The 12,815-nt window shown below is 45.2% G+C and overlaps 1 protein-coding gene across 2 annotated transcripts in view; it reads right to left on the bottom strand.

Annotated features, from left to right (window-relative positions):
* The window catches only part of il1rapl1a (interleukin 1 receptor accessory protein-like 1a), a 195,341-nt gene that overhangs the window by 58,773 nt on the left and 123,753 nt on the right, over positions 1-12,815 (bottom strand). For both annotated transcript variants that reach the window (XM_069663292.1, XM_069663293.1), the window contains exon 6: positions 4,064-4,138. In XM_069663292.1, coding sequence (XP_069519393.1) covers positions 4,064-4,138 — 75 coding nt within the window. The remainder of the gene's footprint in view (positions 1-4,063; positions 4,139-12,815) is intronic.

Below are 12,815 nucleotides of genomic sequence, written 5' to 3'. Positions count from 1 at the left end.
CAAAAACATTCTCTACACATTTGACCTCTAACGGATCCGTCTTTAATTGAAGTGCTCGTTGTTGTTTTGGCTCCACATTTTGTATCTTTCAATGTGTTTCAATGAGAACAACTGTTACAAAGACGTTTAGCTAGGTGAGATGAGAAAAGTGGTGTGCTAGCTAACAGACAGAAAAGTATATAGGCGATATTAGATTGAGGATTTTTTGAGGCGATTTTAGACTGTGTTCCTGGACCTGAACTTCAGTGTATATTCTAGCCCACACCAGGATCTTTTCCTGAATCAAACCAAGTAACCAGGCCTTAAAGCGTTCCCTGCTTTAAAGGAGCAGTTCACCCCTGGAAAAAGCCACTGTCAAAGCTGGTGTTCTCTGTAATCGATAGAAGCAATAATATTTGAAATTGGCTCCATAGCTGTGGAGAAAGTTGTACACACAGCTTGTGGTGTCGCCCATTCCACATTCCTACAACACCCAGCGTGCATTGCGCCCCTCACTCGGAAAAAAACGGCCCAGCGAGAGACGCTGGAGTTAAATACTACCGTTTTCGCTGCAGGCAATGGCTCAGAGCGGTACAGAATCTGAAATACGACGAGAATATACCGGTGCATCTTCTGAAAAATCTTCAGGTCTACATTTCAAACCTGACGATTTTGAACGACACATGACATCGGAGGTGGGCGTCCTAGATTGAGGAAGTGTAGTTTCGCAAGCTCCCTGGCCTTCGCCATATGGCGTGTTTTACGTCGTCTGGCGGAGATTTTCCACGGCCCACTGGAGAAGTGGATAACATTCCCCAAAGGCACAGAGTGAAATTGCATTTTTTCCTACCATAGTGGCATTAGCTGTACTGAAGAAGACTTGAAACTAGGAGAAAGCAATGAAGATGGGGGGTTAAGCTTAGGGTAGGGGGTAACCCTAACCCTAAGCCGATACTACCGACCCTACCACATGGCTTGTAATGACCCCCACAACTCAAGCTTGTAGTTAGAGTAGTTGGGCAGTGATTCTGTTTCTACCAAAGTCGCCCCCTGCTGGCCATTAGAAAGAATGCCGGTTTAAGACACTTCAGGGCTGCTTCATGTTTGAAACCAAGAGGCTAAATCTGCTTCTTACAGTCTTTGTACGTGAACTGCTCATCCTTCAAAACCACACCCGTCCGAGCAAAGTGTCGCGTGTTTAAGAAGTCCTGAGGTCGAGTAGTTAAACAGAGTCCTTCCTGCCGCCGCCCTGTGCTTCCAAATAATTGATTCTAATTCCTTTCCACTAGAGTGCACCCATCTGCTGGCTTTGGGGGACAGTAAAATCCTCTATCAGTTACAATTATCCCACAGTTACTGAGAACTGCGCCGCCAGTGTGTGTGTGACCTACAACCCCAAGTAGAGACAGGGGCATGTGTGAAAATGTGTGTGTGTGTGTGTGTGAGGGAGAGCTGGTGAGGAATAGATATTCGCAGAGTGGAGTGCTGCGTAAGCGTGAGTTGAATCCCTGCAGCCCGTCCTCCAGGGTGTCGAATCCATGACAAATCATCCCGGGGGAATCAACACCAAGTCAGTGAGTCTGCGCGTGTGTGTGTTTTAAATGTGCGGCTTTGTGTGTTATGTCTCTTGCAGTTTGTGTGTGTGTGTTTTCTGCGTGTCTCACGAGCCCCAAACAGAACGCAGAGGCACAAATTCAAACCCCACAATATGAATCATCCTCCTAATCTGCAGAAGTGGACTGCACCAACTCACCACTGGGGGACAGCAGTAAATCTGGCAAACAGAGAAGCAGGGATGGCTGCAGACCAACAATCCACAAACCTCCTACACAACCTTGATTTCGCCTCCTTTTGGAAGCTGAAAATGTCAAGTGCAAACATAAGATTTGTGACGTAAAACTGGCCTGATTTCTGTATTCGCACAGTCACACTTCCCTCAGGACCCCTGAAGCCCTGCAGATCTCTGATGATAGCCGCACACACACTGCTGTTTGGTGTGTGTAGTCCTGAGTGACAGCATCTGTAGCTGTGGGATTTCGGCCCCTTCAGCAGAAAGGGACACAGTGGCGGAGACATGCAAGGAGAGCAGAGGACTCTGACAAGACCGCCACCCCTCCTCCTCCTCCTCCTCTCCTGAGACGCTCTCCATTTCCCATCATCCTCTTCTCTCCTACACCCAGCTAGCTTGTGTAACCTCTCACTTTTGCACCTCTCCGTGGACTCACCTTTCCACATCATCCTCTCTGACTCCCCTCTGTGGGAGTCTACGCAACACTTTCACGTGTTTTAATAACGTCTGCTGGCGTGTTTTAGCCTGTCACGACGGCTGTGAGAGCCGCACCGGTTGCAGCAGCAGAGGAGATAAAGTGAGGCTGTGTTTCCCGGCAGTGTTTGCAGATTTATCTCTCTGCTTACGGCTCTGATTTTACTGCCCATCCACTACAGCCTCCACTGGATCCCATCTCCTCTCTCTCCTTCTATCTCCCAGTCGCCACGAGGGACCAGCTCCTCTTCGCGCATGTTCTTGCTACTATAAATCTGCCACGTTGCTCCATAAAGCTGCTTAGGGCATGACTCAACAAATATTAAGGAAGAGGAGAATAAATACATAAAGCTAAATAAAAGAGAAACTCTCGTCTGCAGGGAGGGACAACTTTTTTTCTGCGCACAAAATGGAGCCCGGCTGTAAAATATTTACCTCGGCGTCTCTGTGCTTGAGACGCTCTGCTGGGAGTCTGCGGGGGCTCGCTGCACGGCACCACACACACTTTTTCTGACTCTGCTTCCTTAGTTAGGATTCTCACTCCGCCACGGTGGCGCTAAGCCGCCGTGTAGCACACCATTAAGAGGGGACTCCTCTCGTTTTTTACACATCAAGATCAGTTTACTTGTCACAGCGTGTACCAATTAGCCGGTTTTATAATGCCACACGGCTCAGGAGGGAGGGCTTAAAATGTGTAAGCTTTGGCTTCGACACAAAACTGCACTTGAGTTTCAAAACATGTGCTTTTACCAGGCGTGGAGGGTTTAACCGACACTAATGAATTGCATTAAATGAAATGAAGGCTCCAGAGTTTGTGGAGCTTGACTAAATGGGTCTAAAAAGTCAGAACATTCTGACCTCATCGGCACCGATTTAGACGATTCCTCCTTTAAAAGTGTCTCTTGCTGGTTTCTCAAAGTGCCAAATCACTAAGTGCACCAACACTTTGTCACACAGCACGAGAAAGAACCGACAGCGAGGCTTTAAATAATTGCGAGGAAAGTTTCAAAGGAGGAGACAAACCCGCCTTTAATCGAGATAAAGACAAACGACACGCACCTGAAGGGGCCCCCGCATTGTGCAACCTGTTCATGCAACGGGTGCGAGCGTGCCGACACGGAAGGCCGTGCTTGTCAGTTTATCAACAGCAGCAATTTTTCACTCTTGATCAGCCAAGCGTGGCGGCATTTTAAATGAACTACCTGGATTCAAACGGCATCGGATGCAAGACAAAAGGTAACCTCTCAGCTGCACCCTCTTTGTCTCTCTGTCTGTCACATTCTCGTCCAATCCCTCTCCTCCTTCCCCGGACCGCTCGAGTCCCGTCCGATCGGCTTCACCATGACAGACACATAAGCCCATTCAGAGAGTGGCAAGCGCCATGTGGACGGCCGCCTGTGCCCAGAAATCAAGCAATATGCTGTCACGGAGAAAACAAACACACACACACACAGGCGTGCACACATGGAAGAGCTCGCCGTGACCCCACGTCAAAGAAGACAAACAGCAGCGAGCGAAAGCAGCCGCCTGTCCATGTGGCGAGCCAGCGTATGGAACCCTGGCACCATATGGGCTCTTCATTGTTGACAAAACAGCCTCGGGGACATTAGCAGCCGCCATTTGCATATATGGAAAACACTTTTACAATTGTTTTCTCGGCTTCCGCCGCTCCTCCAGCAAATAAAAGTGCCATCATCAATCTGTGTTCGGCGCCTGGAGGTGTGTTGGAGAGGATTTGTAAAGTCATCCATTTTCTGTCATTTTGGAAACAGACACAGATAGAAGTGAGTGCAGCTGGAGGAAATCCCATGATGCTCTTACCTAGCTGCAGCTCCATGTTGCTAATCTTGTTTTCCGAGGGAAACAGGATCTTTGGCGGCTTGTCGGTCAAAGGAGCTGGGGAAAAAAAGGGAGAGAAAAAAAGAGGAGGATTTAAATACGAAAAAGAAACAATAGAGACAAACTCTCTTTGAAGAAGAACAGTGAGGGTGTCTTTGGAGCTATTTTTAACTAGCTCCCAGTCTTTCTTGCACTTTGTTCACAGTTCTTTCTTCCTTTTAAAGACATTTGTTAGCCTTTGAGCGCAGACAGACGTTATCTGTCGACTGTATCTCCTCTTCAAACCGAACAAATGCTCATCCCCTTCCTGCCTGTCCTCATTCCTCCCGCTCTCCTCACCTGCTCTTTGTCTCCGAGCAGACATATTGCTCTCTAGTGTCTATAGACCTTGGGTTCCATTAATCTGACCCACTTTTAATCATAAATTAATCACCTCTTTGCCTAAAACATGGCACCATTTAATCTGCATGAGTGTTGGGTATATTTGAAGAGCCATCATGGTGTGTATATGTGTGTGTGTGTGAGAGGGAGAGGGAGCAGCTGATGCTCTGATGATGCTAATCATCCATACGGCGGATGTCAGACCTGCTGCTTAAGTCCTTCCTCTGGGGAACGCCTGAACACGCAGCAGTTTTATTGTTGTTAAAAGCGTTTGTGTGTTCGGAGAGGAAGGCTGCGCTCTTCAGGGTGGAAGGGTTAAGAGAACAGAGAGAGGGTCCTGTATGTACACGAGTGAACAGAAAAACATGCGGAGGGAAACAGAGGCTACGTGTTAGAGTGCCCTAACGTGGGTACTTATTCTTTCATTTAAAATACATAAACAAGCTACGTGCTTGTGTGGTTTGGACGGCTGTTTTCTATACGCTGAGCACTGTGGGTCTCTTACATACTGGCAATAACGTTATAGGGGAGGTCTTAACTGTACTTTAGTTTATGTTTGACATTTATGATGAGAAGTATAAACTGATGGAGAAGAACTTTCACGATTTCAAGGAGGGTTCTTAAAGTTAAGGTCACATTTTGTTTTGTCTCTTGAAAATGAACCGAAATAAATATTTAAATAAAATAAAAGTGGCGACAAACCACTGTATGAAGAGATGGACGACATGTCAGCTCCCTAAAAGTGAAGCCAAGCCCTCTCTATCGCCCCCTGCTGACTGGCTGCAGTATAGCTCATAAAGCCCGCCTCCTCCATGTTAAAAGATGGGACATGAGACAAAACAAAAAAATCAAAATACACGCTAAATAAATGTTTCTCAAACATGGTTTCTGTCATTATAGTTAGCTCTTATCATGCTGATTTATGTCCAAGTGTTAATTTTTCTGACAAGTTTAGTTTTAATTAGTTATTTGATGCTGTCAAAAGGATGATTGACAGCTCTGCTCCTGCAGCCGATCTGTTCTGGATTAGCAGAGTAACACAAGAAGCTGTTTTGCTGTTAAATGCGCCGGCGTGCGGGATCTTTGCTGTTTTTTTATGTAAGTTAAGTGTGTGTTTTGGTTAGCAAGAAGTGGCTACAGCGGCTCTTCCTGTTTATCGCTACTGCGCAGCTCTGGCTCCAAATTATGTCACCATCGCAAGATGGCAGCGCCCGTCACAGGGGCTATTTTGGCTTCAGTTTCGTACAATGAGAGCAAATGGAGACGCATCATCTATCTTTATGTACTGTCATTGGTACAGAAACTGAAACCTCATAGATTGTATATAAGAAGTGGTTCCAAAAGAGAAGCCAATGAACCTGCATTCTTTCTACTGGCCAGCAGGGGGCGGTCTGCAAAAAACAAGTCAGTTTATATGAAGCCAGATGGGAAATTGACCCCTGCTTCTTGCTTGATTTATTACCTCAGGGACATTTTCCTGATGAGTTCATGGTCTCAATCACTAGTTTCAAGTCTTTTTAAGTTTATCATGATTTTCATTTTGTTAATGATTGTCCCATTTAGTGAAGATGTAGCAATACACATCCACCCTGTCATTCAAATGTGGTCACCTCTGGTTCCAAAAAACCAAGATGGCGTCCGCCAAAATGCCAAACACAAGGCTTTAAATGTGGGTTCACAAACCAATGATGAACATCACAGTGACTACACCCTGCAGTGTAGTCTTAACTGCTATTACCTGAGAGCTGCTTGCTAGCAAGATTTCAAGAAGGTTGCAACAAGAGAAAAGTTAATTAAGAGAACAAAAAGAAACCCAACAAGTAAAAAAAGAAAGTCTCACTCGACCGTGAGCTCGAACAGCAAGTCACGCACGCATTCTTTCTTCTGCTGTTTTTAACACTTTGTTTGAGTTAGCATCAGTGATCCATTAAAACCTGTGATACCATGTTTTCTGTTGCTGTGGCGTTACATCATGAGGAAAAATTGGGGCATGTTAAGCTCAATATAATCCACATTTCTCTGCTGGCAGGCCTGACATGTTGGTATCACTGCAGGCCTGAGAAATTCTTACTCTGTATTGAAATGAGTGTAAAACAAACCATTCGAATTGTACAACAGTGTTTATAAGGCTGAAGATAAAGAAGGTTAGTGCATTATAACATGTAGGAGCATCTCTGTGTACATTGACCAACTGTTGGCATTACATTTTAAATACTTGGTCGGATAAGAACGGTTTGAACTTTCGCCATGCACAGAGGAAGAAACTAAACAGAGATGCACGGACAAACAAGCACGCACACTGCTGAACATCAAATACACTAAGGAGGCACTAATTCTACACTTCCGAAAGCAGCTTTAATGAAAAAAGAAAACACAACCTTTTATTGAATAAAACACAGGGTACTCCTAAGGCAAGTCTAATTATTTTGCGGTGAATTTGCAAAAGGGGGTTTTTCAGGCCAGTTTGTAGCCGGGCGCTTTCATTAAGATGTTCCCTTAGAGTGTCCTCACAAGCCCTCTTCTTTAGCCTTATTATCAGAGTGCACTAACAAGCACTTTGAAAGCCCTGTTCTGTTTGAGTGTCTTTATTTGAGCCGTGCAAAGTTGCAGAGTTCACTCACTCAGGAAAGTGATGCGCCGGAAAGCGCGTGTGGTTTGGTCTGAAGCAGGCGTGACTTTTTTTTAGAAGGGCCGCATCGAGAGGCGGGACGTTTAAACTTCCTGTCTGTAAAGCTAGAAATTAAAACAATAATGCACCTTTTTAGTCTTAAAGGAAGAGAGAGTTGGGATTTAAATAAACACAATGTAACCTTTTTTACAATTTGACTCTCTTAAAAAAACCCTCCAGTGAAAACCTTGTAAACATCTCCATGTGGTGTTCTTCATGTGCTACAAGACATATCAGGGACAACATAAGCAGTCATCTCCATGGCTGGGCCTGTCTGCTTTTAAACTGCAGTGTACCAAGGACAGGCTGAACAACACGTTTTCAGATTGGCAGGTTTGTGACGTCACAAACCTAAGGAGCCAATCCCGTTAATGGACGGGGTGACACTATGCATATCATTATGTGTAACCTATGGCAACCACTTCAGTGATGCATGAGCCAGCTCACTACTGACTACTAACGTTGACGTTACTACTACTAATTACTACATTTCAAGCTAGCTAAGTTTCGACAAGTCGTCACTAAACGATGGCAGAGACGTGTTTTGTTTTCGTGGCGGAGGGGCCGGTTGGAAATGTGCATAGTGGGCGGGGCCTATGCAGATTGGGGAGTTTTTAATGAGGGAGAAGGAGGAGATGCTGTGGGAGTTAATTAAATGTATTTTGCAGAAACATGTCAGACACAATTTGTTATTTCAAGCAGAGCATTTTATATGTCTTACAACATGACCATCCATTATCTATACAAGGCGGGGTACACTCTGGACTCATGGCCAGCCAATCACAGGGCAACCACACATGCTCATATTCACACCTACGGGCAATTTTAGAGCCACCAATGAATGTGGAGGGAACCCACGCATGCACGGGGAGAACATGCTAACTCCACACAGAAAGGCCTCCTACGTCCGAACCGGGATTTGAACCAGGAACCTTCTCGCTGTGAGGATTAGTAGATTGTTTTTCTGTTTTTTAATTCAGTTTGACTCTCCTGTTTTCCCTCTGCATAAACAGCCTGTTTAATTCAAACTTTTAAGAAGATAAGTATTAATGTGTTTAATGTTCAAAGGGCCAGTTTGATGTCCTTAAAGGGCCAGATGTGTCTCGCGGGCCGCCAGTTGAAAAGGTCAGAGCTAAAATTAACTGCTCGGTTAAAGGCTATAGGATAACATTTGTAACAATTGTACTCGCTGTGAGACGGAAATGTTTGTGCGAGGAGACGGAGCTGAAGTGTTTGTTTTGTGCTTTGCTCCGACGTAGCACCTGCTGGTATGTAAATAGTGACAGAGACGCACGGTGACATCTATGAGAGGGGCGGTCACGGGCTTTTAGGCACAACTGTTTGCACTGTTAATAGGTAATCACACAGCACAAATTACACTGGATACTGATACAATTTTAATTACATATCAAACTGCTATACATAATTACACAATGGGTGATCCTATAGCCAATTACGCAGTGGGCAAACAAATGAGGACAAGCAGCGTATGGCAGAGGAAGAGAGAGGGGAAGCAGATGTGGTGAGGAGAAGTCCGATAGGAGGAGGAGAAAAGTGAGCGAACAAAACAGGAACATTTATAAAGCCAAAGTGAAGCAGTCAGGAAACATGCTCCCCCTCGTTTTGGCATGCTACACTTGCCTCTGAAAATCTCATTATCTTAATTACCATTCCTTTATGGGAAATACATCAATTATCACGGTTCAGGAAGGGGACACCATTTATAAAATGTGGAGGATTGGGAGCAGCTCGGCACAAAGGGAAGAGTGTCTGACTGCCATTACGCAGCAAAGGCTGGAATTAAGCAAGCGTGGACGTAAACAGGTAATTAGACATGCGAATGTATCCAGTGAGCTGTTAACGTAATGAAAGGGTGTTAGGCATCAAAAAGATCTTCTGTGATTGACTCATGTTCAAGGTTAGATTCAGGTTTGATTTCCACTTCTTCACCTTCTGCGACGAAAGTTAACTTGCGTGATTATGGTCGTATTTGTGTTTTGAGCCGCATCAATAATATTCACTTCCTGCATGCTTAAAACTTACAGTGTGCAGTTTTCCTCTCATTCAAAATTTCACACAGAGATGCCAATGCAAGGTGTTGACCAAACTGTCAGCTATCATGTGTTTAAGGACACGTTAGCTGTGTCTCAATTCGGGAGCTGCATCCTTTGAAGGACGTGGGCTATGAAGGAGGCGTCACCAGCTGTTCCCGCCGTTACCCTTGCGTCATAAAGCACCGCTCCTGTCACCTAGCAACAGGTAGCTAGCTGGCTAACCAGCTAACATAACATCATGTTATTTAACTTGTTATTTTAAAGATAATTTGACATTTCAACACCCCTTTTGTTTTTTAATATTTGTATCGCTATTGCTAAGGATGCACCCGATGGATCCTTCATGGCCCGGAAAAAGGAGGACGCATTTGTCAGCCGCATCTAAAGGAGCCCACGAAGCAGCCTTCAACATGCACTGTGACGCAATCGGCCTTTAAATACGTCCTTCGAAGGACGCAGCCCCTGAATTTGGACACAGCTATTGAGATGAGGACAGGAGGAGGAGGAGCAGATCGCAAAACCAACTAGGTATGGGCGGATGGATACATTACTTAGATAGTCATAACAACAATACAAACCGTGGGTTATAGGGTATAATCCCTTTTACACTGCCAGTTCAAGGCGGGATTATTACACCTTAGCTTTTATGTAAAACACACGGAGGCGGAATGGTTGGGCGAAGTCGTTCCGCCTCTGAGCTGGTATCGGAGGTAGTAACAGAGGCGAAGCGGTGTCAGTGTAAAACGAGCCGGAAGTGCGGAACAACGCCGTGTGTGTACACATGAAGCACGCGCTGTTTGTTTACACCTCGCGCACTTTTTGCTTCTGGAACGCTGTGTAAAAACAAGCAAACAACAGCGGGGCTTCGTTGTGGTGGAATTGCAATGTCAAAGTGACATCAGAACCGTGTGTGCAGCCATGCATTGTTGCATGCTTCTGCGTCAAAGCTGTGAGATAATTAAACAAAGAGCTCTATGTGGAGCTCCTCTTTATCTGCGCACATGAAGTTCCACACAGCATTTTAAAAACACTGCACCCTGAAGGTTATAGGGAGGCTGGAGAAAAACAAGTTGATGCCGATGCTCCCGAGTTTTCAGCACCACTCTCTGTCAGACAAAAGAAGTTGCCTGGCTCGATGTTTTCTTACATCAGCATCACTGTCTCATTTTATCACACAGGGGTAATCAGAATAAAAAATGACAATGCACGACAATTATGACAACTTCTCTTTCTAAAAATGACAATCAAATTTTTAGAAATGATCATGTATCGTCCGTCCCTACAACCAACCCTGCAATTACCAGCTTGTAGCACGTTATCAAAGCAGGAGGACACATTTAAGCTCACATTAAATGTTGCAGCAGCTGCAGCCAGGGAGGCTGGTTTGAAACTGTGTGGGCATGACATGTACCGCACCACATGACCGTCTGTGAGCAGAGTCAATTAATGTCTCCTGCATGAATATGTGTCTTTAGGGGAGCTGAACGGCCCGGCTGGTGTGCTTCTGCAAATTTTATGCTCTGGGATCAATGATTCGCTCTAAAACATTGATGTGTGAGTATCCTCGGGGCAGAAGCATTGTCTATTCTCTGCAGCCAGCCAGGCTGAATGAATTTCAGAAGGTGACACAAAGTATCTCTGTTAACTTTTAGAGCCGTGTGACAGCCGGGCCTGTTTGCCTTTAACTTCAGATCTGCGACACGCGTGTAAAGAAAAGCACTGTGCGAGATCGAGTGAGCGCTCTGTGGCTGACTGTTAGCATGCATGTGCAAAGTAGTTGCAAGTTTTTAAAGCTTAAGATGCTTCACTCCGAGTAAGTGCTATTAAAGGGAGGCTAAATCAAGCTTTGAATGTGTGTGTGTGTGTGTGCGCCTGCAGGCCTACATGTGGGTACATTAACACAGAGTGAGACTGTGTGGATTTAAGCTTTGTGATCAGTCATCCACAATCCCATTTCTGCTTGGTGGCGGAAAAGCTCACTGGACTTTCCGGATGGATTATTCTGGGTGAGTGACTGTAGGGAAACAGCAAATTAATGAATTAAGGATGGAGCTGAGATACTTGGATCACTGGGCTTTTTTTTTTCTGTTAGTCATTCAATTTGTGGGGGTGGCTTTGCGGGATTTGCAAGAGAGAAATATGCCAGTGGCAAATTGGTGACAAAGGTGAAAATAGGAACAAATCAAATGTATAAATTCCTGGCACATGCGTCCTGGATATATTTACACACACACACACACACACACACACACACACACACACACACACACACATGCATTCTTCTTGTGAAGTCATGAATACAGGCCTGCATTGTCCTTTTGGTCTCAGGAAATTGGCTCCCAAAAGGTTTTCAGTGTTTTCGTCGACCAACAAAGGCAGTCAGGCTCGAGAAGAAAGGAAAAAATAGACGGATGGAGACTTGAGCAAACACAAAGTCCTTGTGAGTCTCCCAAGAGCGCCAAGCTTGACTAGAGAAGTCTCCTCCACGGCTGGCAGGCTCCCATACTCTCCTCTACCTTCCTTCTATTGCAGGAGATCGCCATATATTAACAGTGACCTTCCTCTGTGCGGTTGTCATCTTTGAGCCAGTTTCATTACATTCCTGATGGTGCAATAACCAGCCTGTATGATTCCCTTATGAAGTCACCTCAGAGTATACAGAATTTAATTCCACACCCGACCATTTCCCCCACGAGAGGAGCTGGATGGTGTCATCCAGAGGCAGCTAATAAAAGCAGTTATATTCATCCGAAACCACATCACGCTCCCTGACTGTCCAATGCTCTTGTGCTCTATGAGATCTGCCTCCGGCAAAACTGGCACGCTTCAACATGGAAGCAACAGGCGTTTTTTTTTACAGCAAATATGGCTGGACAGGATCCTGCATCATAGTCTCTGGAGCTGTCAAATGGCTATCATCGTGAAAAAGATTTACTGCGATGGTACCGGACGAATCTGAGAGTCAAACGAGACGAGGTTTAACAGGACACAGGGTGAAAGACGTCATTTGTTCGTGAACATCGTGATGCTGATGTGCGTACAATGACATGGCTGGAGAGTCATAGCTAGTCTTGTTGTACAGTCAAATTATATTCACTATATGTTAAGCATATGCCATGTTATTGGCTTTGAATCTTGCTAGCATACCGTTAGCTTCCTAACTAGTAGCTGAGCCAGCAGTGTGGAGTTGTTAACAACGTTTCTGGATGGGAACTACTTTTTTGAAAGTATTAGTTAGGGTGCTTTCACACCTCAAGTCCATTTGTTTGATCCCAATCAAAGACCAAATTGTTACAATGTTGCATTTTGCCTCGGGTTCGGTTTGTGATCACGCGGCAACTTTTACCAGTGGACCAATAGTTTTGATGTGCGAGGAACCTGCTTTCTGATTGGTCAGAATTTTCACGTGGGAATTAAAAGTCCCTGAAGTAAACACCTTTCCTACCGAAATTAGTGCGTTGTCTCTGTTCCCATTACCAGTGAAGTATACTCTTGTCGGTCTCTTTTCTGCTGCGTCACCGTCTGACGTCACAAACGCACCCGAAACAGGGTTAGTAAACAGTGAAGATGTTACGGTGGTTTGGTGCCGACAAATTTGGAATGATGCTCGAGTGCTGCTTCGATGGAGACA

This window comes from Semicossyphus pulcher, unplaced genomic scaffold, assembly GCF_022749685.1.
Source record: "Semicossyphus pulcher isolate SPU_LCO1_2020_fin unplaced genomic scaffold, fSemPul1.0.p SCAF_15, whole genome shotgun sequence".
NCBI lineage: Eukaryota > Metazoa > Chordata > Actinopteri > Labriformes > Labridae > Semicossyphus > Semicossyphus pulcher.
Note: the sequence above shows the minus strand (reverse complement) of the source record. Positions and strands in the feature narration are given on the sequence as shown.